Source organism: Leptonychotes weddellii, chromosome 6, assembly GCF_054177405.1.
Source record: "Leptonychotes weddellii isolate Sample4059 chromosome 6, ASM5417740v2, whole genome shotgun sequence".
Lineage (NCBI taxonomy): Eukaryota > Metazoa > Chordata > Mammalia > Carnivora > Phocidae > Leptonychotes > Leptonychotes weddellii.
The window spans coordinates 47,862,788-47,890,484 of record NC_138374.1 but is presented as its reverse complement, the minus strand read 5'-3'; the positions used below and the strand labels follow the sequence as shown (position 1 = coordinate 47,890,484).

The 27,697-nt window shown below is 39.5% G+C and overlaps 3 protein-coding genes and 1 long non-coding RNA gene across 12 annotated transcripts in view; 1 reads left to right on the top strand and 3 right to left on the bottom strand.

Annotated features, from left to right (window-relative positions):
• ANXA7 (annexin A7) overlaps window positions 1-3,239 on the bottom strand; it is a 31,116-nt gene extending 27,877 nt beyond the window's left edge. Inside the window, exon 1 of one of the 2 annotated variants that reach the window (XM_081822953.1) lies at window positions 3,103-3,239. The gene's annotated coding sequence lies outside the window, so the exon portion shown is untranslated. The remainder of the gene's footprint in view (window positions 1-3,102) is intronic. The other variant, XM_081822954.1, reaches the window with a different exon arrangement.
• On the top strand, window positions 2,689-9,910 carry LOC145721990 (uncharacterized). 2 transcript variants are annotated; one of them, XR_014146021.1, is made up of 3 exons: window positions 2,689-3,059; window positions 6,686-6,796; window positions 9,692-9,910. It is a non-coding gene; the product is annotated as an uncharacterized LOC145721990 (long non-coding RNA). The 2 variants fall into 2 exon arrangements; XR_014146022.1 differs by lacking the exon at window positions 2,689-3,059 and adding an exon at window positions 3,308-3,480.
• Window positions 7,097-12,923, bottom strand: MSS51 (MSS51 mitochondrial translational activator). The gene is made up of 6 exons (XM_081822975.1): window positions 11,321-12,923; window positions 10,896-11,051; window positions 9,743-9,867; window positions 8,977-9,543; window positions 8,558-8,651; window positions 7,097-8,207 (listed from the first exon to the last, which is right to left on the bottom strand). The coding sequence occupies exons 1-6, from the start codon at window positions 11,539-11,541 to the stop codon at window positions 7,988-7,990; spliced, it is 1,383 nt and encodes a 460-aa protein (XP_081679101.1). The 5' UTR covers window positions 11,542-12,923; the 3' UTR covers window positions 7,097-7,987.
• Window positions 12,924-18,634: 5,711 nt separating this feature from the next.
• Window positions 18,635-27,697, bottom strand: part of PPP3CB (protein phosphatase 3 catalytic subunit beta) — a 53,448-nt gene continuing 44,385 nt past the window's right edge. For 4 of the 7 annotated variants that reach the window (XM_081822946.1, XM_081822947.1, XM_081822948.1 and 1 more), the window contains 3 exons: window positions 26,630-26,727; window positions 21,884-21,913; window positions 18,635-20,253 (listed from right to left, as the gene is read on the bottom strand). In XM_081822946.1, coding sequence (XP_081679072.1) covers window positions 20,075-20,253; window positions 21,884-21,913; window positions 26,630-26,727 — 307 coding nt within the window. In that variant the 3' untranslated portion in view covers window positions 18,635-20,074. The remainder of the gene's footprint in view (window positions 20,254-21,883; window positions 21,914-26,629; window positions 26,728-27,697) is intronic. The other 3 variants (XM_081822950.1, XM_081822951.1, XM_081822952.1) reach the window with 1 other exon arrangement.

Genomic DNA, 27,697 nt, shown 5'->3' with positions numbered 1-27,697 from the left:
CGCCTGGGTGGCTCAGTTGGTTAAGCGACTGCCTTCGGCTCAGGTCATGATCCTGGAGTCCCGGGATCGAGTCCCGCATCGGGCTCCCTGCTCGGCAGGGAGTCTGCTTCTCCCTCTGACCCTCCTCCCTCTCATGCTCTCTGTCTCTCATTCTCTCTGTCTCAAATAAATAAATAAAAATCTTAAAAAAAAAAAATAAAAAATAAAAAATAAATAAAATAAAACACTGTACTAAGACTGGATTATCAAAGGTTTAAACTGTTTTAAAAGATGATGGATAGGGGCGTCTGGGTGGCTCAGTCCTTAGGCGTCTGCCTTCGGCTCAGGTCATGATCCCAGGGTCCTGGGATCCAGCCCTGCATCGGGCTCCCTGCTCCGTGGAGAGCCTGCTTCTCCCTCTCCCACTCCCCATGCTTGTGTTCCCTCTCTCGCTGTGTCTCTGTCAAATAAACAAATAAAATCTTTAAAAAAAAAAAAAAAGGTGATGGATACATTGGCAGAGAAGTTGAACACTATCATGTGCAACGCAAAAGGTGGAATATAATTGTAAGATGGACAATCATCAAAACAGAATGAGGAGTATATTAAGATAGAAGCCAGCTAGGAGGCCTTCAGTATTGGGCGGAATTAAATACTCATCTTTCCCCCACCAGATCACTCTTAATATCCCATATCTAACCAAGAAACAGACTCTTAACTATAGAGAACAAAGTGATGGTCACTGGAGGGGGCGGGGTGTTAAACAGGTGATGGGTATTGAGGATGGCACTTGTGTTGAGCACAGGGTGTTGTGATGAATCACTAAATTCTACACCTGAAACTAATATTGTAATGTATGTTGACTGGTTGGGATTTGAACAAAAACTTGGGGGAAAAAAAAAATACCGTATCTGTTACTAGTACCACTATTTAAATTACCTATGACTAAGTACAGTAAATAACCCAATGTTTTTCTTTTTCCTTTGAAATGCCTCTCCTACTCTTCCTGTAATTTCTATTCTCATGGCCATATCCTTAGACCAGGTTTTCATCACTTGATGCCTGTTTTACTAAAATTACTTTCCCATTTATGTCCTTGCATATATTCTCACACTTATAATTTTCCTGTACTTAGTTTTCTCTTTCAGCATATCACTCTTCAGTTCAAAACTCCTCAAAGACTGCTGCCGGAGTATCAACTGAAAATTCATAGGCCTGGCATTCAGGTCTCCTTAGTACTGGCTCCAATATATCTATTCACTTTCTTTCCTCACAATACCTACACTCCAATGTGCAATCTCTACCACTTGAACCATTCCCAACATGCCCTTGTTTCAGCCACTGTTATTAACTGACTTGGCCCTCATGCCTAGGCTCACTCACCTTCCCTGACTTACCAAGCTCAAATCTCCTCTCTTCCTTCTTTGAACAAGGTACTAGATAAAACAGTACTTCAACTTTAACATGGATGTGAATTACTTGAATCTCGTTAAAAATGCAAACTCTGCTTCAGTAGTTCTGAGATGGGGCATGAGATTCTGCATTTCTAACTAGGCTTCCAGGTGACGCTGATGTTGCTGGTCTATGAATCATATTTTTTTAAACTCCTATGAAACCATCTCTAAATCATATTAAGTGGGAAAAAAAGGCAAGGTGAAAACTGCATAAACTGCCAACTCTAAGTATAGAAAATACATTTATTTGCTTGTATGTATATCCCTGAAAGTATTCTCAAAAAACGAGGCCAGCTGAGACATAATGGGAAGGAAACTGAATTTTCAATGTACTTTTAGCCCTTTTGGAGTTGTGCATGTATCATCTATTCAAAAGGTAGATTTAAAAAGCTTTTGCAAAAAACTAAAATCCCAGGGTGACTCAACAAAGTACTCATTTTCCCCAAGGAATAATAAGACTATACTGGTAAACAAGAGCTTTTATTTCCTTTTCAACATTCTCCATCACCAACTACTTTTATAAGAGTAGAAATCATTCTTGGTCCTCCAAACCATCTCCACCCAGTGAGTCAGCTACTAAAAGGGTTGGGCCTCACTACATAAGTCTCAAGATGGCAGGAAGCCCAGGAACACAAGATTTATGAAACAAATACGAAACAGGAAGGGCAAATGAAGATGGCCAACAGGAGCGACTACAATTTTCCAAAACCTGCCTCTTGGTGGGGAAGGACAATTTAAATCAGTTGGCAAGGGCCCTTGGATAAAGAACTAGAGTAAGGGCCAGACATGACTTCTGGGACAGGGAAGGCAGCCATCACCAGTGAGGACTGAAAAGCAGCTTAAATTTGGAGTAGCCAACATTCTCTTCTACCTGCCATCTAGTGCTTGAAACTCCTTCCCTGCCTGAGAAGTAATTCATTACGCTCTAAATAGGATAGATTATCAGATCAGCTCCCTATCAGAAGATACTAGCGAGTTTAAAGGCAGTTGGGACTTTTCGTTTCTGTCACTTTTATGGGAGACATCAGCCACCTTTCGCTGTATAGGAAGTGTTTGCTCAGGACGGAGGGCCTGATATCAGCACACATCTGTTGAAGGAATAGTAATCAAATCTGGAATGTTATTTCCCAGAATAGTTTCCAAGAACTATAAACTTGAGGCAATGTACAATTTTAGGCTTAGGCATTCTGTCCCAGGCTTAGTGAAGCACAGGACAAATTCCCCAAAATTTGCTGTGTCACCGGAAAATCTAATCACCAGCCAGACAGCTTTCATTGCTCCTTGTTGGTTTCCCTACTCAGCTTTCCTTGAGGTCACTTCTGCAGGGCCCTCCTCTGGCCTCAGTCCCTCCACCTGTGGTCCACCTGCGGGCGCGCGGGCTATCACCGTCCCTCTGATCTCCAGACAGCGGAGTGGCACAGAGGCCGGCCGCCTCGCCTATCCTACCCCAATGCAATGCGCCTCCGCCCGAAAGCCCCTGGCGGGGAGCCAGGGTCCTGAGACACACACGCCGAGACGCCCGCCGCCCCGAGGCCCACAGGCACCTCCACCGAACCCCTACCGCGGGGACACACACGGCGCCCCGCCATCTCCCGGACGGCGCACCTCAGAGCGGGCATGTGCGAGGTGACATGGGGAAGGGGGGCAGAAAGGGTAGGGGGCGCCTCACCTGACCCCGGCGAGCAGCGTCACAGCCCAACCCTGGTCGCCAGCAAGATGGAGCCGGGGGAGGGCCCGGGGAGGCGGAGCGCCGGGGGCACCGCCCGAGCGGGTTAGGATCGCTGCGGCAGCTGGGAACGCCCCTGCAGCTGGAGGGGGCGGTGCCGCGCTCGGCCCCGCTTGTGCTTTCGCTTAGTCCGCACCGCGCTGCTCCACCTGCGGGAAGAGACGCTCCCTTCGGGTGGACCAGCCGGTTTTATCACATTTTTCGGTCCCAAGGACCATCTCCAGTCACGTTGGGGCTCTCTCAAGTCACAGCGCTTTTAAGAAATCCCGGAGCCCTTTCCGTGAAGGGCAAATGAGAAGGGCCGCGCACCTGGAAGGCCAGGTACAGCCTCCGCCTCTGATATACCGTCCTCCCTGAGATAAAGACCGTGTCTTTTGTTAGATCCCTTTGAAAAGAATTAATACTTATTGGGATCCTAGATAGCTAGAACTGGAGATACATTATAATCAAAACCACTCCAGACGGGCTGTTGGGTGATTCTAGGTCCCCCTCACACTAGAGCCTTAAACACAAACACTATTAAACATCTGAGGTAATTTGAGGATCTCAGACCAGTATCTTAAACTCATTAAGAAAGTTTATTTCAGAGCAAAAACCAGTCAGTTAACCTTTTACAGTGGTCTCAAAGTGTGGTCCCTACACAAGTAGCAGCAATATCACCTGGAAACTTGTTAGAAATGCAAATTTGGGGCTCCACCTTAAATCTACTGACTCAAACTCTGGGGTGGAGCCCAGCAATTTGTTTAACAAGCCCTCCAGGTGGTTCTAACTTAACACTTAAGTTTGAGAACTAACAATTTATTACTCTACATGCTTTCTACTCAAAAGCTTCCTCATGAGGGTGGGCCAGGAGTTCGGATTTTATTCTGGTTCCAGTGGGAAGCTATTGGAGAAGTTGAATCAAGGGAATGACATAGCCCAATTTATTCTCTAGAAAAATTATTCCCCCAGATGAATGGCCTGCAAAACCCAAGCCAACAGTTGATCTGGTGATCAAATAAGCAGAGATTTATATCCAATACTGGAGGAAAAAATGGCTCTGATAGACCTGCTGAGATGAGCATATCAGCATCCAATTTAGTATCATCCTAAAGGATTTTCAATACGGTTTTTAAAATGCATTTTTTTTTCATTTACTAAGAAATATATTAACCTTGCTTATGTCAGTCTTCTATTAAATTCTAAACACTTTAAGGGCAGAAGCCATCTTAGATTTCTCAGCAGTTAGCATAAAGGTAGGCATTTAGACTTTTATGTACCCACCACCAGTCTACTAAGTTGGAAACTTGTGTCACTTGTTACTGTGTGGCTTCTGTCGTCTCCTGATTTGATTCTGATAGATATATCACCCTTCACCCATCACAATCAGTAACCAACCCCTATAGATTTTACTTTCATGATTTATCTATAAAATGTCACTATTTACTTGTTAGAAATTACCCCTTCCTTTCCATGCCTTCTATCATCTTAGCTGGCACCTGCATTATCTTGTCTGAACCATGACACATCCAACTGGTTTTTCCATCATCAAATCAATACTTACGCAGTATTGCTAGCTCAATGTTTATGTTGCTGTATAAAATTAAAGTGGTATGGATTTAACAAGGGTACCATTTATTAAGTACGAACTATGTGCTAGGCATTGCATTAAGCACTTAGCAAATATTCTGTTTTTACATTCTCTAAGATTCCCCTCCCCGGGGCGGGGGCAGGAGAAGGGAGAGAGAATCTCAAGCAGACTCTGCCCAGTACGGAGCCGGATGTGGGGCTCAATCCCACAACCCTGAGATCACAACCTGAGCCAAAGTCAAGACTTGGACACTTAACCAACTGAGCCACCCAGGCACCCCTACATTCTCTAGATTAAAAAAAAATTTATGCTTGGGGCGCCTGGGTGGCTCAGTCGTTAAGCGTCTGCCTTCGGCTCAGGTCATGATCCCAGGGTCCTGGGATCGAGCCCCGCATCGGGCTCCCTGCTCAGCAGGAAGCCTGCTTCTCCCTCTCCCGCTCCCCGTGCTTGTGTTCCCTCTCTCACTGTGTCTCTGTCAAATGAATGGATAAAATCTTTAAAAAAAAAAAAAAATTTATGCTTTATGAAGATATAATCCACTCATGTAAAGTGTACAATTCAATGGTTTTTAATATATTCACAGAACTGTACCACCACCCAATTTTAGAACATTTACATCACCTCCAAAATAAAACCCATGCCCTTAAGCCATTATCTCAATACCCTCATCCCCCTCATCCATATGCTGCCACTAATCTGTCTTCATAGAGTTGCCTATTCTAGACATTTCATATAAAAGTATTCACACACTATGTGTTTGTGACTTCTTAACATGATCATCAATGAACATGTTTTCAAGGTTCATCCATGTTGTAGCATGAATCAGTACTTCATTCCTTTCTAAGGCCAAATATTTCATGACATGGATATACTATATTTTATTTATCCACTCATAAGCTGATGAACATTTGGGTTTTTATCTTTTGGCTATTGTGAATAATGCTGCTATGAACATTTGTGTACATGGCTTCATTCCTTATGGGACATACCAAGGAGCAGAACTGCTGGATCAAATGGTAACTCAATGTTTAACTTCTTGAGGAACGGCCAGACTGTATTCCAAAATGGCTGCACCATTTTATATCCCCACCAAGAGCGTATGAGGGTTACAATTGCTGTATATCACCAACACTTGTTATTTTCTGTCTTTTTAGTTATCATCATTTTAGTGGATCAAGTGCTATTTCATTATGGTTTTGACTTTTATTTCCTGATGACTAAAGATGTTAAGAATCTTTTCATGTGCTTATTGATCGTTTGTATATCTTCTTTGGGGAAATATCTATTCGGATCATTTGCCCATTTTGTAATTGGGTTTTTAGTTCTTTTACTGTTGAGTTGTAACAGTTCTTTATATATATTCTGGATATAAGTCCATTATCAGATATGTAATTTATGAATATTTTCTTACATTCTTTTAACTTTCTTGATGGTGTCCTTTTCGGTGGTTTTTTAATTTTGATAAAGTCTAATTTATCTATTTTTATTTTGGCTGCTTATAGGTTTGGTGTCATATTTAAGAAACCACTGCCCAATCCAACTTCATGAAGATTTACCCCTATGTTTTCTTCTAAGAGTTGGACAGTTTTAGTGACTTAGGTCTTTGATCCATTTTGAGTTAATTTTTGTATGTTGTGTGTAATGTTGTGTGTATGTGGGGGGTCCAACTTCATTCTTTTGCATGTGGAGTCCTGTTGTTCCAGTACCATCTGTTAAAGAGTCTGTTCTTTTCCCATTGAATTGTTTTATCACTCTTGTCAAAAATCAATTGAGCATAAATGTTAAGAACTTATTTCTTGCTTCTCAATTTGATGTCATCTATCTATAGGTCTATCCTAGGCCAGTACCACAGTCTTGATTACTATTGCTTTGTAGTAAACTTTGCAATTGGAATGTGTGAGTCCTCCAATTCTGCGAACATTTTCACTTAACTCTCTCTCTTTTTTTTTTTTTTAGGTAGGCTCCATGCCCAGTGTAGAACCCAACATGGGGCTCAATCCCACGACCCCGCGATCATGACCTGAGCCAAAATCAAGAGTCAGACGCTTAACCAACTGAGCCACACAGGTATCCCAGAACACATGAATTCTAACATTACCCCTATCAGAGTGGGCAATAAGAATGTATATGTGTGTGTTAGGGTTACGGGTGGGAGGTTGAGGTTATGGCAAGGTTGTAGGACTATCCTAATCTTGAGAATGTGATAAGAGAAGGATGGCATAAGACAGGATGTGGCAGAGTGCGAGGTCCAAACAGAGAGCTGGTGTTAATCACTCCTTTGGCAAGAGAGAAACCTCTAATCTTGAGGTGTTGTGACTAGACAAGTAATACTTGCCAGTGAATAGGAAATAGGATAAAACAAGTGACTTAAGAAGCCCCAAACTGAGTTTATTATGGTATAAACTAGGTAATAACAAATAACTCCAGTATATTCAACTAAAGTCCAATATACCCTAGGATATTTATTTATTTTTAATTTTTTAAAAATATTTATTTATTTTAGAGAGAGAGCACAAGCAGCAGGGGCAGAGGGGAGAGAGAATATCAAGCAGATTCGCCCTGAGCGCGGAGCCCAATGCAGGGATCAATCCCACAACCCTGAGATCATGACCAGAGCAGAAACCGAGTCAGAAGCTCAACAACAACTGCACACCCAGGTGCCCCTACCCTGGGATATTTAAATACAACACAAGGCAAAAAGCTGCTCTAGGGTTAGAAGTCCCCAAGAGAAAAGAAGAAAGTAAGATATTTATCTAGAAAAAGCCAGGAAATAGAAAAATATGCCAATCCTCACAACCTCTCCCATGTTCCCAACCACTTCTCTGATTTGCCCATTCTTGTACCACTTCAAGTCATTAACACCTTTCAATTTTTCAGTCCGAATTGCTGGATAAGAAAGTCTTTTCCAGAAAAATAAGGTGCCATTCTTTTCCTTGGCAGCATCTTATTCAAGTCAAAGGTACAACTTTCTCACAAAAGAAAATGTTAGTAATTCTAGGCTCTGGAAAGACTGATACCAGGGCCTCTTGCCACACATTAAATCTAGAATCCTGTCTCTGGAAGCTACTTGTAGCTAATCTCTTAGAAAAGAGTCACATCATATAGGAACTCCCATTCAGCTTAGAATCTTTACCTGACAAGTGGCTGAGGTTTAGGATATAGCGGATTTCAAAGTTGGCAACAACCTGACATCAGCAGAGTAATTTCATTACAACCTCCCAATTTTCTAGAAGTCCAGTCAGGATCTGGCTCAGCTATTTAATCCTCACCATCTACTTTCTCTTCCAGTTGCTTCTTATCCAGCTGGCAGGAACTTCCAAGAAACATAATATAGTAGGCACTGCAATATACTGGTTGCTTGTTGGGGTTGGAATAGACCTGTTCAGGTTTGAGGGACGCGAAAGGGTTAGCTCCATAGGCAGTGATGTGTGTATCCAGGTCCACCAGAATCTGCAAAGAAGCTGCCAATTCCTGATGGCTATAGGAGACAGATGAAAAAAAAAAAGAGAAAGAAAAAGAAATTGCTCTGCTAATTATGAGAGATGTAGGAGAGAAATTCCTCAGAACTTGATACTTCTGGACTCTTAATCCCCAAAATTACCAAAGGCTAGACGGGCAAGGGTATCCTTCCCTCCCAAATGTCTCACTAAGTACCTGATTAACTAGCATAGGACTTGGATCCAAGGGGATTAGAAAGCCAAGTGTGGAAAGGAAGAAAATCCTCACCAGAAGACAGAAGATGAGCAAGGGGGAGAGAAATGAGCTCATCTATACAGAGAGAGGTATGAGTGAGTCAGGGAGGTATCACAAATAGGAAGAGGTTGAAACCTGTAAACAGTGATCAATGTAGGGATCTCATAATCACGAAGTAGCAGGAGGGTGGGCAGCCAAGCCTCCATCAAGTCTGGGGAAGCATGGAAACCTATGTGGGGAAAAAAACAACAGAAATGGATATAGAGAGGGGAAAGGCTGAGGTAGACCCTAAGCAAGATACTTTTTTGATTGTATCCACCCCTCCCCTCACCTTGCTCACCTCCAATGCTCATTTACCACCATCATCCACCCCACGTTCTGCAATGGAAAATTCTAAACCCAGGTATAGCACATATGGCTAATGATCAACCAAGGTTGTCATCATATTGTGTTTAACCTGACCAAATGAATGGGGTTCCAAATAGAGGAGATATAAGAGTCAGGATGGAAAATTCCCAGAAAAGCCACTCGGTATTCCCCTGAATGACTCTTACCTGGATGGAATGCCACCACCAAATCTGGATGGGTTATCTGTCCAGTCTCTACCTGCTCCTCCCAGAAGTCATGATAGAGGCCCCTATGGCCACTAAGCTGAACTGTGCCAGGTTCCAGGGGGAAAGTTGAGGTGCTCTTTGTAAAGCCAGCAGATACGTCTATACCCACCATGATCACACGGAGGCCTAGGTGTCCAGGAAACATGTAGCCAAGCTCATCATAGTCCCCAGGGCGAGTGAGGAATGTCTCCACATGGGAAGCACCAACCACATGCACTGTGTTTCCCCCAATCTTCCGAACATCTATCCCCAAGGCCCGAAGCCCAAGGCCCAGTGTCAAGGGCCGTGATAGGGCATCTGTCAGCAGCCGTTTTAAAGAGCCCTGCAGGACATCTGGGTCTGGCTTTGGCCGTCCCACGTTGGCCCACAGGGTGGTCATGGCATGACTACCTAGTACAGCATCCAGTGTAGCATCTAGCTGTAAACACCGCAAAGAAAACCAGGTATCCCAGCCCTGTACAACTTCAGCCAGGCATGGCCAAGGTCCTGAAGGTAGGACAAAAGCACCTGCAGGAAAGAAGGGATAAGAGTGACCTAATCCTTTCCTGGCTTCAATATTCCTTCCAAATTTACTCTTCCAACTTGTGACCAGGAGTGCTCCACCCAGTTTCTCATGTTTTCCTCGTAACAACATGTTTTCATATCTTTCTCCAAGTACAACCAACTATGACCACTGTGGCAGAGTTCTCCAACACCACCACTTCACCTGTGACTAGAAGCCATTCCATGAGACGGTCCACAGCTACCAGACGCAGCTCTTGACAAACCTTCCTGTGCTCTGGCCAGTCCGACCTCTGGCACTCTGGACCACAGTAATAGACATTTCTGCACCTGAAAGATGAGCCCCAGAAACAGATGTTCCTATACCTCAAAGGTGACTGGGAGATGACTAGGGAAGGGAATTGACACTTCCTGTATATAGGAAGAAAGATCACTGGATAGGGAAGGTAGGGAGAGGAGTGAGAGCTGATGCACCAAATTTGGAGATTACATTTGGCAGGGGAGGCATGAGAGACTAGGAATTTAATTATTCTCTTGGGTCAGGGTAACACCTCAGTCTGTATCTGGAATAACTCACTTTTTACATCCCTTACAGAAAAAAAAATACCAGGAGCTTGCAGCTGCCCTCTTATCACAGGTATGGCTCAACCCCAACCCCCCCAGAACAGACATGATCTTAACCCTTGAATACTCAAGAGGAAGGAGGTAGAGAAGATTATACAGTAGTACCCCCCTTCTCCACAGGGAATATGTTCCAAGACTCCCAGTGGATGCCTGAACTCATGGATAGTACCAAACCCTATATATACTATGTTTTTTCCTACACATACATACCTATGATAAAGTTTATAAATTAGGCACAGTTAAAGATTAATGACAATAACGTAAGACAATTATAATATACTGTAATAAATGTTATATGAATGTGGTCTTTCTCTCAAAGTGTCTTATTATACTGTACTGACCCTTCTTCTTGTGATGTGAGATGATAAAATGCCTACATAAGATGAAGTGAGGTGAATGACATAGGTGCTGTGACAAAGTATTATGCTACTATTAACTTTTTGACAAGAGTCAGAGGAGGATCATCTGCTTCCAGACTGTGGTTGACCACACATAACTGAAAGCATAGAACGTGAAACTGCCCATAAGGGGGACTGCCGTACCATGGTCTGACTTCCCCATAATACCCAAAATAAGCAGGAGGCCAATCCTTTTCTAATCTTTCTGTGGCCTGGGTCACACAAAATGAGGAGTGGCCCTGAAGTTATTCTGAAAACTCTTAGACCTTTCCTCCTGCCATGAAGTCTTAGAATAGGATCATTTCTGGATGACTCTATTAGCCCCCAACTAGTCACCTCTTGCACTGACGTAGGACCTTGGAGTCTGAAAGGCCACTAGGAAGAGCTCTACAGTGAGCACAGAATCGGAATGTGTCCTCCATCTTCTGGAACATTTCTTGAAGGCATCCAAATCCAAAGCCTGATACAGAAGCACCCCCATCTAGCACCAACCTGCAGAAATGGCATGGAGAAGAAGTGGCAATAGGAAAAAGAGTATCTCCAGAATCATTCATGACCTATACCTTGCCTCCTATATATTTCTATCTACTCCCACTATTTCTCACATGAGAAAATATTTCTTCTATAGTAATAAAACTTGCAAAAGTCAGGATGACTCACTGTAAATGCCCCATATTCCCCAAGTTATACTCCCTTCTTGCTTTCTGAAAGCACTTCTACCAGAGATAATATATTACTCTTCCACAGAGCTAGTCACTCACTTGTATTCTTCATAGCTCTTCATGTTTAGCTTTTGAAGGATTAGCTGGGATAGGCCAGGAACATTATTGTCCAAGGAGAAGAAGCCAAGTGCATCAATGCTAGGGTCAGGTTTTGAGAGGGTCAGAGGCACAGAGGTCACAACTGTGGGTGGGGTCACAACCATGGGAGTCACCGATGAGGGGGGTTTCTTGTGCCTTCGTTGCCGGGATCTTGGAGCCATGGCTGTCCACTGATACCTGGAGACTATATGGAGAACAGATAGGGAATGAAATTTTGCAAGCTAGACAAGTATGATGTGTTTTCATATGTTTGACCTTTCAATTCGCATTCCAGTCTCAGAGCTAGGTATCAGTAAGATTTATTTAGGCTCTACTGATTATTGATCACCACAGGCAGTGATAAAAAAACAGGAGGAAAATAACTGTATATCAACATAATTATATATGTATTACATATGAAGTTCTATCTGAAATATAAATATATATGTAAGTAAATGCATAGAAAAAGGTCTGGCAGGACTCATATAAAACCAATAACAATGATTAACTCTAAGGAGGGAAAGAAGTAATGGGATAGGAACTGGGTTAATCAAAAGGAACTTTAGACTTATCTGTAACGTTTGACTCTTGAATACTAAGAATATATTCATATGTTATTAATGCATTTAAAAAATCAACTTAAAATGAGGGAGGAAAAAGCAACAGAAATCTTGGTTGTCTAAAACTACCAACTAATTGGAGAATCAGTCAATCTCACCTAGTTAAGGAAATAAAACATTCATTTTAGGAGACCTATCATCACACTTTTAAGCAATCAACCCAGAAATAGAAATTAAATGCAATATAAAAACAGCACCGCAATATTAAGATTTATGTAGTCAAAGCAAGTTATGCAAATTATGAGGAAAATTTCCTAAAGAGGTGAGCTTTGAAGTAGAACTAATCCCATACCCACCACTATCTAGGAGGAACTCTGATACTCTCCTTCCCTGCCTTGTCTTCTCCCATTCCTTCCACAAGGAATGAGTAAACAAAAGGAACTGTATTGGGAAAAATAACATCCATTCATTCAATAAACATTTACTGCTAAACATATATAATCACTCATATTATAATGGAAACAAATATGAAAAGTATACTTAATATCTAAATGTTTTACAGAGGGATCAAATGTAAATTATAAGGCAGTATATAAATCCTGTAAGAAAAGTGAAACTAAAGCACTAATGGGAGATCAGAAGGAAAGAATCTCCTCAGTTGGTTAGCTGTAGGAAGACTTTATAAAGCATGTAGCAGGGCGCCTGGGTGGCTCAGTTGGTTAAGCGACTGCCTTTGGCTCAGGTCATGATCCTGGAGTCCCTGGATCGAGTCCCGCATCGGGCTCCCTGCTCGGCAGGGAGTCCGCTTCTCCCTCTGACCCTCCCCCCTCTCATGTACTCGCTCTCTCTCATTCTCTCTCTCTCAAATAAATAAATAAAATCTTTAAAAATATATATATATATAAAGCATGTAGCAGTCAGAAGAGACCCATTAATGATGGTAATACTTGGAATACATGGAGACAGAAAAGAAGAATTCTAACCACAGAGAAGAGCATGAGCACAGAAATGTAGAAGGGAACACTCTAGGAATTAATGAAGAAGAATGGTTTCAGTTTGATTATTAAGTATAACCTAAATGTAAGAACTAAAACTATAAAGTCTTAGAAGAACACATAGGGAAAAGTATCATCATACGGATTTGTCAATTTCTCAGATATTACACCATAAAAAGAAGTGAAGTACTGATAATACGCTACAATGTGGGTGAATCTCAAAAACATTACACTAACTGAAAGAAGCCAGACACAAAAGATCATAAATTATATGATTCCACTTATATGAAATATTGAGAAACGGTAAATCCAGAGACAGAAAGCAGATTCACGGTTGCCAGGGCCTGGGAAGAAGAGATATGGGGAATAACTGTTAAATGGTTATGGGTTTTTCTTTGGGATGGTGAAAATGTTTTGGAACTAGACAGAGGTGGTGGTTGCATAACAATGTGAATGTATGACATACCATGCTCACTTTAAAAGGATTAATTTTATGTTATGTGAATTTCATTCATCTCAATTAAAAAATAAACTGTATCCGTAGAGATTGAGAAGCTAAAAAATTATTTTTTTTAAAGATTTTATTTATTTGTGAGAAAGAAAGAGACAGAGAGAGTATGCACAAGCAGGGGGAGTGGCAGGCAGAGGGAGAAGCAGGCTCCTGGCTGAGCAAGGAGCCCAATGCGGGACTCAGTCCCAGGACCCTGAGATCATGCAAGCCAAAGGCAGATGCTTAACCAACTGAGCCACCCGGGTGTCCCAGAGAAGCTAAAAAATTATTAACCCTCAGATTAACTGCCTCTAGGGACAAGTAAATGGCAGAGGATATAACAGTGGTTGGTTTTACTGTGAATAAGGTAACTATTAAAGTACAAATCAGGGATCATGTTTTGTTACAAAAATAGTCTGACATTTAATCCTTCTGGACCAGATTTGTTAGGGAAAAAACTCCAAGAATCATCATTCAGCTGAGGTGTAGGTGGCAGAACAAAGACCTCCCAGAATCATCCAGCTACAATCTATTATCTGTACACCTGAAACTAATATAACACTGTATGTTAACTGGAATTAAAATAAAAACTTAAAAAAATCTATTATCTTACAACATGGCTCTTGCAAACTGCTGTCCTTAGTTAACAAGGGAACTAATTTGTATTTTCCTTTGTACTTTCTCATCCTTTCATCACACCCCTGTAATCTCTCCCCTCATCCCACAGATAAATGGATGTTTTCAGAGTCCACAGAGAGAGCTAAGCTCATCTGCATATAATATCTTCTACATTCCCGCCAGTACAGGAGAAATTAGACCTGAAGGTGACAGATTATTAAAGGGTCACGTCCCTTTACTAAAGGATGCCTTCACACTTGAGTACCCCATTTCCAACAACTGACCTGACACTTCCCTCCACTTTTTAAAAAAAATGTACTTTACTTCATTTATTTATCTATCCTATCTATTTTTAAGAGAATGCCCCTGTGCGAGCAGCAGGGGAGGGGCAAAGGGAGAGGAAGAGAATCTTAAGCAGACCCCATGTTCAGTGCGGAGCCCGACTTGAGGCTTGATCTCGTAACGCCAAGATCATGACCTGAGCTGAAATCAGCTCAACTGACTAAGCCACCCAGGCACCCCTTCCATTTTTAATCTCTACACATTCTCATCCAATTTCCAGAATCACTGCAACTTGAGAAGCATTCCTCTGCTCTCTCTACCCACCCTCTTCGGGCAAGATAACATCTTCTTGAACCTTGAAAGAATGGATTCATCTTTCTTTAAAGGTATAGAGAAAAATCATCTTTGATTTGAGGCAAGTCAAGAGTCTTAAATCCCAGGAGTAATAATAAATATATATTCCTGATGTTCAACTAAAAGCCTTGTGCTGCAATGGAAACCAATTAAGACCATAAATGTACTGCCTAACTTATCTGCCTTTCCAAAGAGGTCTTTCTCCCAAGGAAGATTAACTCTTGCCTCTCTGGGGGTTGGTTGAACTGGCTGGGAAGTGAAGGGATCAGTTTGGGGGAGGAGTGGTGGTGATGAAATCTGATAGTTTCCTCTGTGTCTAGAGCAGGTTCATGATACAAATGAGCTAAATTTCTGGGAAGAAGGTAAGAAGGTGCATTTGTATCTGCATGAGGCTCATATCTGAGTTTGTGTACCCCAGGCCCAGACCCAGGTTTCCTGGTTCTAACTTTCCTGCAATGAGCCCCAGGATCCTCCAAGTTTGAGAGGAGGGACAGGACTGAGAAAACTAAGGCAAAAAACAGAGGGGACAGGGAGAAGTTGGAAAGAATTATATATAAAAAGCTTTAAGAATTTTCCAGAGATCAGAGTCTACCTCACCTAGCAGGGCATCACTTTTTTTTCTAGCCATCCACAATGACTTAGGCTCTAATTTATTCCCATAATGTAAGAGAGAAAACACCAAGGACAGAAGGAGACATGGACTGCGCGGTCTAGAAAAACTCTGATTTTCATTTCCAAATTCCCTCCAATATTAGCCTATTCCCAGACCAGGTCTCCCATCTTTCTCCTTCATCACCAAAAGCCTCAAGTTTCACCCAAACCAGTTACCTTCTCACTATCTCCAGACCAGGAAAGCCCATCTAATTTTCTCTAACTCACCAGCAAACACAAAACAGCTTTGGGGAGGTAGGGAAAGGGGGAAATGATGTTAGCCACTGGGGATCCTAAAAGGAGTTGGGAAAGAGAAAGAGAAAAGGAGGAAATACATTAAGAATATTGCTATTATTAAGCACATTCAGCTTCTTAATCAGTGATTAACACTCCCTGGGGTGATAAATGTTTTACTCAACTATAAACTAAGCAAGCAGATGGTCTGATGGAAAAGTAACTTACCCTGCTAAGCCCTCGGCTTCCTTCCTTCTTTCTTCCAAGTGAAGTGAATGCTTGATCTCCCCATATCTAGGTTGTGGCTGACTTGCAGCTGTCCCTTCATATCACTTTCCTTTGCAAACTGCTGAAATGCTGAGTCTCTGTAATTAGGTGTGCCCTGCCAACCAGACAGACAACGCTGAATTCTCCCTAACGAGGTAAGGAGGGGCCTGGCCCATGCCCATGGACTTCTCTCTTTCTGACCTTCCTTCTCTGCCAAGAAGGCTCAGAACTCTTGTCAACACTCCCAAACTCACCAAAGGCCAGGCAGGCTAAGGAAAGATGAAACCTATTGCTTCCTGTACCTCTCTCACTAAGGCAGTATTTCTGCTCTCAGTCCAAGAGTCAGAGAAGAAAAAATTAAAAACAAAAACCCTGGGATTAGTTCAGAAGTCATTATTTGTTTGGAAAGGTAGGCACTACCTCAGATCAACAGAACTCCTGGAGTTCTGGATGTCAATCTAGACCCAGGATGAGTTAACCCAAGCCCAAAGTCCCTTTGAGCATAACAAACACTGCTCAAACACAATTCAACAATGATCAATCTAGGCTTAAACACAAACATAATACCCAAGAAAGAAGAATACAAATGGTCATTTAATGGTACAGAAGGAAATCAATTGTAGGGGAAACAAAATTAATTTGTAAAATTCACTTTCTCTGAAAGGAGAGCAAGGTACTTTGTCATCAGGCACACTCCATTTATTTATTTCAAAAGAGGAATAAAGTAAGCAAAACCAAAATATTATTGGCTAAAAATGCACTGTTTCTAGGAACAGAAAATATAAAAGAATCAATTCAAACATCTTATTCCTTCCTATAATGAATGCTGATCCAGGGAATCTGATTACACATTCCTAGTTCCTTTTCATTTATCAAGCTCCAGGGTCTACCAGAAATTATCAGGGCAGTGGTCCTATATGACTGCAAGACCTGACTTTCTGTTTACATCTGGCCCTAGCTATGTCACTTACCTGCTTCTGTGAACATCATCAAACTGGGGAACAGAACAACTTGCAGTCAGTTTGAGGTCCTGGAATGTGGCAAATCAAAAATCTACATATGAACAGGTGCAGAGGATGGATTCTAAAGGAACCCCAAACTGTAGAAAGCAACTACACGCAGGGAAGGTGAAAGTAAGTGTTAAGGATGCAACAAAACATTACATATTATTCAGAATAGCTGTGGAGAAAAGAAAATCAGTAGCAATAGGCAAAAATCCCGAGTAAAACAGGAGTAATTCATTTTAAGCAAAGGTTTCAGGCCTATTTCAAATTTAACTGGCAGAACTTTTAAAGGTTATGAGTTCTACTAATAATGGCTAAACTGCAGAAGGCACAAGAAGTCAGAGATGATCTTCTCTTTTTTTTTTTTTTAAGATTTTATTTATTCATTCATGAGAGACAGAGAGAGAGAGAGAGGCAGGCAGAGGGAGAACCAGGCTCCCCAAGGGGTAGGGAGCCCGATGTGGGACTCGATCCCAGGACCCTGGGATCATGACCTGAGCTGAAGGCAGACGCTTAACCATCTGACCCACCCAGGCGCCCTGAGATGGTCTTTTCTAACTCAGAAGTGTCATCTTTGAATATAAAGGGATATAATAGATAGAAAAAATTCATATTGAATATTAATTTATATTTTACCATCACTACTACTAGCTCTGGTAGACATTAAAATTTACAATTTAGAAAGATCTGAACTTTTCAGTTTGCTTTCATCATTAGTTACATTTTTTAAAAAGCCTTCAAAATGTTTCTATGGTTCATTGTGAAACCTTAAAAAATATTTCTATGGTTCACAGTTATGAAGAAAGACTAGAAAGAGGTTCTTATTCAACAGTTAGGAAGTGGCCTGTGAGGCACTGGGTGATTTTTCTACCACTCTTAATGTATACCACTTTTCTGCATTCTGTTCCTTTCTCTTACTTTCTTCTCCTTTTTAATCTTTACCATCAACCCATAATTCTTCTAGTTTGCTAATGATATTTTATGTTTACCCAAGATTCCCACAAACACTATATAACCCCAGTGATGGACCTAAGGGCTAATGAAGTTCCTGGTACCTGATATACTAGTTAAGCTCTTAATTTAGAGACGCATAGTTTTCATAAAACAATAACATCCAGAAAAACCTTTAAACGTATGCAGTGTATAGTAACTTTAAGGGTACCTCATGGACTGCTATGTATGCAAGCTAATAATACAGCAACTAAAAGCTGTAATAATCAACAATTTGAGTTCTGTTTGCCTGGAATAAGGCAAATATATACAGTTCAATTTAAATCAGTGCTTTGTAAAGTGTGTATCATTATAATTATTGTTGAAAACTATAATTAAAGTTACTATATGATTATATTATAAAATGTTGAGCAATATCCTAATTTCCCTCAATTTGCAAAATTTCATACTTATTTTGATTATGGAAAAGAAAGGAATATGATGGCAAGAAAATACAGTATCACGAATATTCCTTTTCTTATTGTTAAAACACCCAAAAAATTCCCAATACTATTATAACAAAACTCTAAACAAGAACATTTTTTTTCAATTAAAAGTTAAGTGAAATAGTGATTTTAAATGTTAGATTTAGGAGGCCTATAATAGGCACCCAAAGTACTCTAGTTTTCAGTTACTAATGTTCATGTAAGACAAATGTAACCAAAGTTAAAAAAAAACACAAAATTTATGAAGACACAAATTTATCAAATTACCATGAACTATCCATGAGATAATCTCTGAAGGCTATATCCCAGTTCTAGTAACAGTATTTTCTGATTTGCATGAGGTCAAATCAGACTATATCTTCCAAATAAAACCCAACACAGAGATAGGAGCAGCGGCCCATGCATGGAATTTATTGTGTGCTACTGTTTATAAAATACTCGAATAGTCCTGCACATGCATAATATTTCCAACTTAGACAGGAGACCATACAGGGTGCACTTTCTGGCAAACAAAACAATAGATGGTTCCGCTGCCTGGAGCTCTGAGTTGTATTCCAGGGCATGAGGGAAGCAGGCCACCAAAGTAAAGGGAAATACCAAACTACAGTGGCAATCAATACAGGTCAGTAATTGTGAAAAATCAGCACATGGTTCCATTTAGTTTAACCAAGCAGTTCTGCAACTATCAAAAGAAAAGGTTCAACATGCAATCTTGACTTTTATGCTTCCACTAACATCCGAATGATTGAACAGAACCATTGCTTCTATGCTGCATTGCTTAATCAAAAACACTTCCAGAACATTTTTAAATTTCCTTTGCATCAAAACATAAAAATGATAGAAAGCCAGCAGCAAATCACCCTGGTGGCTATTTAAGCAATTTGAGTACTCACAATAAACTAAAATTTCTCATAACATCTAGGTAACCTATACATGTCGTACCTGTACATCATAGGTCTATATATTAAATATTTGCAAAATGAAAACATGCATACACAAAATACGTCAAGTTTTACAGACATGATTTGAATTAAAATTTTACTTTGACAATGTACAAACTTCTTTTAAAGTACCTTAAATGAGTAATTCTGTAATTCTTCATAATTTTGAAATTTAGAGGTTTTCTTCTTAAATCTCTAGGGTGTAAATTTCAAAAGATCTGGGCAAAAATATTCTAAATTCGTTTTTGGATTTGTGTTCAAGTAAGAGAGTCTGCCTAGAAATAGGTTATGCATTCATAATTGAAAAATACCAAGACTATATTACAGAATTAGCCACATTTAAGAACTATAGACCTGAGGTCAGCATTTATATAAATGCCAACTGGGTTTCTCAGCATTTTGCCCATAATTCAAAATACAGCTTAGTAACCTCAGAAATGTATTTTAAGACCATGCTAATTCATCCTTTAAAGACATTTCATGGGGGAAAAAAAAGTCCACATTAGCTCCTAGGATTGCGTTTGAAGTCATGGTTAAAAAACAAAATCTAATTCTACTGAGGGGAAAAAGAAATCTCATTTGTAAACTTAATGTGTGAACCACAAGCATAAATGGAGGTGTAGTTGCCCTCCACTGGAAATTGCCCCAAGCCCCTTGCTCACTGCTCTCCACCTTGGCAGCGATGACCCAATCTTATCAGATATCACAACATGTCCCAGGGCCCTCAAGCCTCCATCCAGGAAGGGGGCTGGGGTCTCAAAAGCACAATGGTTTCTCCAGAGGGACTGTGACATTTACAGTCAGCTTGGCCGACCCCTCCAGATCCTGGGGGTGATCTGTCCATTTGGGGCCCGAGATGTGAGAGTCCCTGGGAAGCCGTGGGTCACTGGGCACTATGGTTGCCAGTCCCGTGGTTCTCAGTGGCATGTGCGGTGTTCAGAGAATTGAAACCATCTTGCTGTACAGCATCTTTCCGGGGTGGCATTCTCTCATTGATCCTATCCAAACCCTTTGCCTCTTCAAAACTGCAGATTCTATGTGGTGGAGAGAATCCTCGTATTGCTTAACAAAATGCAAATTTGATAAGTCAGTAATAGAAAAACATTTCTGAGATTTCAAAACATAATTAATGATTTTTAAGAAGAAAGAAATTAGCTGTATGTAGCAACATTTAAATCTTACTTTAATTGAATCCTATCCCCATTCCAGACTTCCCCTTAAAATGTGAAATGTTTAAACCTAAATATAAACACGATAGCTTCATAGATGACAAGTGTTAGCATAGCCTTTAAAAAAGAACGCACAAAAATAACCCTTCCCTGACCCCAAAATTAACCTACAGGCAATGGTCTCAGGGTCTCAGTTTGACTTCTATGATACCAATTATCTCCTACCTCAGACCCTAAAATCACCAGTGACTATCACAGTAAGGCAGCAACAAGAGTAGGGGCAAGTGAGGGGGCTAAACAAGGTTAACCTTGACATACAAATCTGTACCAAGAGCTTGGGAGAAGAAAGAGCAAAGTATGTTAAAATTTAGCAGATAAGAACTATCTTGGAGGTCAAGGTATCATCACCCCATCACCACCAGAATGAAATGAAAAAGGTGGGAAATGCCTCCAGAAGTTAGATCTGTATTTGGCTGATAGTAAAAAGTATTCAGTTTCATATTTTAGGAAATGTCTTCCTTAATTCAATGGCCATTCACTGCATGTTCTTTGGAAACCCAAATCAAAATAAATGGCAATCCTCCTCCAATTGTTATAATTTCTCAGTCACTTCATCTGGAATGATGCTTTTCCATATTAAACTGTGCATACAAAAGATTTCCATTCCACTGGTTATAATCTGGTTGCTTTAATATGTGCAATCCCTGGGACTCAGAGTCTGTGCATGTGAACCAAATAAATGGTTGGGGTGGCAAAGCATTTAGCAATGTGTAATATCAAGCCAACATATGATATATATGAATATAATATTATCAGCAAACGCTAGGCCAAACAGCAAAAAAATAAATAAATAAAAATCATAGTGACAGGGGCGCCTGGGTGGCTCAGTTGGTTAGGCGACTGCCTTCGGCTCAGGTCATGATCCTGGAGTCCCTGGATCGAGTCCCGCATCGGGCTCCCTGCTCAGCAGGGAGCCTGCTTCTCCCTCTAACCCTCCCCCCTCTCATGTACTCTCTCTCATTCTCGCTCTCTCAAATAAATAAATAAATCTTAAAAAAAAAAAAATCATAGTGACAGTTCCTGCACTCTCAGGTGAATTGCTGAAAACAAGTAAAAACCAACTCAAACTTGTACCTAGAGGGGGTTTCACTTAGGAAAAAAATGATCTGAATAGCATAGAATCATGCAAAATGTAGAACAGATCTTTCTTTGCAACTTCAAATGCTATAATATATAGCATAACGTGCTGCACTCTAAAGAATTCAGGAACAGTAAATGTTGGTTGTACACAACACTAGAAAAGGGGAAAACCAGATTGTCACTATGAAAATTGGTCCTTGTAATTTAAAAAGAAGGAAAAGAAAAGAAAAAAAAAGAGGAATGTGACTATTAAACTTGATGAGTCAGTGAGTCTGATTCATCTTGAACTGTGCAAACTAGGAGTAAAACACACCCACAGGAAATTCTCTGATGCCCACCCACACACCACAGATCTCTGCCCAGCACAAGGACTCTGATCGTACCTTTTTCAGCCTCAATAGCCTCAACTGTGGCTGTACAGAAGTGAGCAGAGGCATGCAAAATGAATGAGAGAGATGAGAAGGGTCATATTGTACAGCAGAAAAGGCAATGATCACGTAAAATATCACAGTATCCCATACTACATCATCATTTACAATTTAACATAAATAATATCCATATTAGAGAGCCCCATCAATCCCCCAATTCCTGACACAGCACAGTTTACACACAGCACTATGACAACATCGCTCAGAGCACAGAACACATGGACCTAATATAAACACAGACACCTCAGCACCCATGCAAATGCACTCCAGTGTTAATTACCTATTGTGAATTCAGTATTTTGATGGCCTTAGAATTTTTCAACATGTTTATCATATCACATCCATCACAATCACAACGAAGTTCTCTATGGTGAAATTATGATGGCAGAATTGTAGCAGAAAAGCAAACAGAAGATTCTTCCCCCTCCCCCCCATCATCTAACTGAAACAATTCTCACTATCAGTTGTTCCATAAGATATAAACTAGAAAGGGTCAGTAATGCTTTTCCTGTTGCTTCTAATTCATAAGGCATAGCAAAAGCTGCAGAAGCTGGTATGGCTATAATGAAACTTAAGGGCAGTAAACTTGGTGAATTACTCTAAGTAGAATAGTTCTGTACCTCTATTGTTTGTGGATAACCTAAAGGACCCCTCTTGTCTATTAGGAACTTCCTTTCTATGCTAACATTGGTGTCCCAAATATCCAAAGATAGTAACATCTATAGCCTTTAAAAAAAAAGCTATTTATGTTCAGTTTATCATGAACTCAAATCTGCCTTGGTACTAATAGCATGCATTCTCAAATGAAGATAGAAAGGCCAATGCACATCTTTTCAAGCCCATCTACCAACTAGAGAGGAATCAAGATAGAACTGAAGTCTTACAGGCAATAAATTCTAACCACTGTATGATATGGAAATACACATAGGTCATATAAGTGAGAAATGCATTCTTAGTATAGCTTGTCTCTGGCCTATTTGAAGAATCACAACATTATTTAGTCATACATTTTATAGTCCAACATTCTTTTGGCTCATTTCTGGGTTCAAACTGTATAAAGCACCCACATTGAGGACCAGGATCAAAGACTGCAGAGGACAATATTTCCTGACAATATTGCAAATTCTCCCCTTTACCCAAAGTACACACACTCAGAATATTTATAACAATAATGCCCCATCCTTTCTATTTTGCTTCTTCTACAATGAGGGCAATTAGATTTAGAAATAATAAATTTTGTCCAAAGCAGTTATTAATGTGAAAGAAAACTGATTAATCTAAGGAATTAAAGTAGACTAATCAGAAATTCATTGATCTTAACCACATAGTAAAGTGAGTTGGGGACCCAAAAGAGGTAGGATGAACACTGAATAAAAAAAATTAATCTTCCTTAACTGTTATTACAAATTCAAGCAGACATATTTATTGTATACCCACTATACAAATCACCATTTAAAAAAATCTAGCTCTGTACACCTGGAATATACTTTGTATCTTCCCAGACATAAAACTGGGATAAATGATCCACCTCTACTTGATCAGCCCTACAACTTCTACTCTTCAAAATATGGACTATTTTCTTTATAATTTAGACACTGAATGGGAAAAAAAATGCCTATCAGAATGTTTTAAAGAGCTTATGGTAAAAGAAGTGATTTTATATGAAATATTTCATAACTTGTATTATATATGGTAATAAATTAAAAATAAAACCTAATATCACTGCAAAAATTAGTATCTATTTGAGTGCATCAGTAGTTTAAAAGTCTATTAATAAATTTTTCAAATTATGAACTGTAACAACATACTTCTGAAATCGTTTTAATTTTATATGTAAAAGCATGTTCTAGATCAAATTATATTCTCTGCTCTTTCTAGAAGCTTCTAAATGCTCCTAATCCCTTTTAGGATATAAAATACATATCACACTCAAAATTGCATACCATGTCAAGCTTGAATGTTTAGAATTGAAAAAAAAGGTCATTTGAAGCTTAAACATTAAGCTGGAAAGAGATTTGATAATTGTAAAGTTCTATCTGAAAGGCACTATTCTTCCTCTATTTGTTTTCAGTTTCATAGGGCAGCCTGACATGTCCTTAGTAAGTCTGTGTACAGTGCTGTCACAAACTGTGTTCCTCAATACTACACGGGAAAAATAATGAAGAAGAATTTGGCATTACTAAAAGAGATGGCCATGTATTTTCCCATATATGTCCTGGTGAAGGTAGCATTATAGGGCTAGCTCCCAAACAAATTTCCATGAAGAAAATGCACATAAAATATATTAATTCCTACTCCAAAAAAGTTGTGTAGTTTGTGAAAACACTCAAGAAATATAAATTAACTTTAAGGTTATTGAGAAGGCAATCGGACTTATTTTCTGACAACAGGACTGAGGTATTAGAATTTTAAAACCTTTCTGCAATACTTAACTCTCACTTATTCACATCAGGGAACATGTCTACTAAAACAAAATATTAGAAAAAAAATTAAAATCACACAGATGCAGCTTCTGTATGAGTTTTGTTATGTGCTTCAAAATGGGTTTATCTTATTATGCTAGGAAAATTGCTCCACACTATCAAGAGCCATCACTGGCACAGCTAGGGAGCTATCTAGTTTCCCAAATTAGACCCCTTAAACTCAGCACTGTCCTATAATTCACTCTATGCTGGGAATATAGCCCCTTCAGTAAAGCTGTCTTTCAAACCTTCCCTGAAGTTGGGGGTGAGTTCAAAGTTGGAAGACTGAGCTTCAGGCTGCATGCAAATTAAGAATGAGTGCTGAGATGCCAACAAAGCATGTAATTAGCAGGTACTAATTATGAAATCTGAAAGAAAGATTTGCTGCAGATACAATGTAAAAGTAATAATACACCCAAGGATAATGGAGAGATGATTGTAGTGGAGATTTATTAAAGCATGAGGCCTTTCAGTTTTCCTTTTATGAACAAAAAAGAGAAAGGGTATAACATTTTTCAAGCTACTAAAGTTCATCCTTTTCTATTAACACTTTTGCTAGTTTTATTGAATGTTCAAGATCTTTGTTTTAGCAAAATCATTTTTAGCTCATTTTGCTAATGTCTATAATATAAAAAAATGGAGGGCAAGGAATATAAAGAAAATCAAAGCAGTTTTTCTTTTAATTAAAAAAAAAAGGAAACCTCATTCAGAATGAAAATTTGAAACTATCATTTTAAAACATAGCTGTACTTCTCACATATACCAGTGGTGGTAGTAGACAACACACTAACATATAAAATAGAACATGTATAGGCTACAAGTAGAAATTATTTGTCTACAGGAAAAATTTGCTTATTTATTTAGGCATTATGAGACTGAGTGAAATGAGACTGTGAAAAGTCAATCTACTTTAAATTTATTCAAAATTTTAAATTATTTTTTGCTTTAAAAAATTCACTAATTACAACACCAGGAAGAAAGTCAGCCATGACTAAGGAAAACATCAGATCTCTTGCTGCCTATTTTAACAGAGCAATGACCCTTGGAGGGCTGTCAAAAGTGGCTACAATAAAACATAAATTAAAGCTATTCCATATCAGATATTTTGCTTTCCAACCACAAGGGAAAGAAATCTAGACTTTGAGTTATTGTGTATACTCTAAAACATTCACATCACTCTCTTCTATTTAATCTGTAATGGGCTTTCAAAAAGTTAACCCAGTATTTACACAAATATTTACGCCAAAAAAATAAGTTTTTTTTTAATATAAAATATTCAATGAGCCAGATTACAGGAATGCTTTAGGTATAATTCTTTTTATTTTCATGCAAAGTAAAGGCACACTTAATAACACCCTTTCAATTTTGACTTACAGGATTTAAATTCAACCCCTTATAACAATGACTTAATATCTAATGTTACATTCATGTTCAGAATGCACAAAGTACAGCAACAAATGCAGCAAACCTCAAAACAAGGTGCTACAAAGTTGCTTCTACATCAAAAGACAGACAAGCGTCTGATAGAGTAATTTAATTTAACATACTTTTACAGACATACAGCTAACCTAAAGAAAGACAGACAGATTTAGGAAAGCAGCTACATCTGCAGAGGAAGAAAACAGCATGTTACAGACAGTCAATTATACATAGAACATTTGACAAACACCACAGAAAACAAACTTTGGCATCATTTACCAGGGTACAAAACCTTGCACAAATCTTTTGGCAAGTGAAGTGCATAAGTAAGGTTTGGGGCCCAAGCAGATTGTTAATTCTAAAATTAAGTATCTGAAAATATAAGCATAGTCTAATACAATTACATAAATTAAAAAAATAAAAAATAAGAAACTTGGAATTACATTTCCATTTTAGTAATATGGATATCCTTGATTCACATTCTGAAACTGGGGCTTTTAAAAGAAAAGGGTGCATTAGACAAACAAAAAAAATAAATATTTAGACATTATGATATGAGCTGCTCCCATATCATTTCATTGAAAGCTGAGAGACTGACCATTATTTTCAATTGAAAGGAATACCCATTCTATCAATTTTCTGCCCTGGTCAGGTTATTAACCAGACACTACCTATCATATAGTATTCTCCCTGTGTCAGCTGCTGAGACAGGAACTAAAAAGCAGAAGGAATTCCCTGCATGCATTATGTGTACTGTTAGCAAAAGAGTGAGGTGTGCCCCAGTCCATCTGAGGCACAGCAAGTTGCATAACATCATTACCACTTTGCAGGGTCTGCCGTCCTCCAGCCAACACTCCACTAGGCAACATCCCTGTGGGAGTCAGGCCCTTGAGTGTCAGCACACTTTCACTCTCCTCCCTATAGCAAAGAGATATAACAGATATCAGAGACTTCCAATAGTTCTTAGTTTAAAAGAGGAAATGGGGCCCAGAGGTAGGCCATGTATATAATTTATGACATTCATTGTTATTACCATATTTTCCTCAATTCCAAGATAAGACATTGTTCCGTATTTTAAATATTTCAGATAAGAGGGTATGCCTTACAACTGAGGCATATATTGTTTTTTCTGAAAAGCTTTATTAAATATATGATGAGATTCATCATCAGTGAGAATCATACAATTGAGAAAATATGGTATTTCTATGCTGTAAATTTCAAATGTCTGATACAACCAGTTTTGCAAACAAATTTTTAAATTTTTTTTTTATTAACATATAATGTATTATTTGTTTCAGGGGTACAGGTCTGTGATTCATCAGTCTTACACAATTCACAGCACTCACCATAGTACTTACCCTCCCCAATGTCCATCACCCAGTCACCCCATCACTCCCACGCCCCTCCACTCCAGCAACCCTCAGTTTGTTTCCTGAGATTAAGAGTCTCTTATGGTTTGTCTCCCTCTCTGGTTTCGTCCTGTTTCATTTTTCCCTCCCTTCCCCTATGATCCTCTATCTTGTTTCTCAAATTCCTCGTATCAGTGAGATCATATGATACTTTCTTTCTCTGATTGACTTATTTCGCTTAGCATAATACCCTCTAGTTCATCCATGTCGTTGCAAATGGCAAGATTTCATTTTTTGATGGCTGCATAATATTCCATTGTATATATATACCACATCTTCTTTATCCATTCATCTGTTGATGGACATCTAGGCTCTTTCCATAGTTTGGCTATTGTGGACATTGCTGCTATAACACTGGGGTGCATATGACCCTTCTGATCACTACACTTGTATCTTTGGGGTAAATACCCAGTAGTGCGATTTGCAAACAATTTTTTTTGTAATTTTTTATTGTTATGTTAATCACCATACATTACATC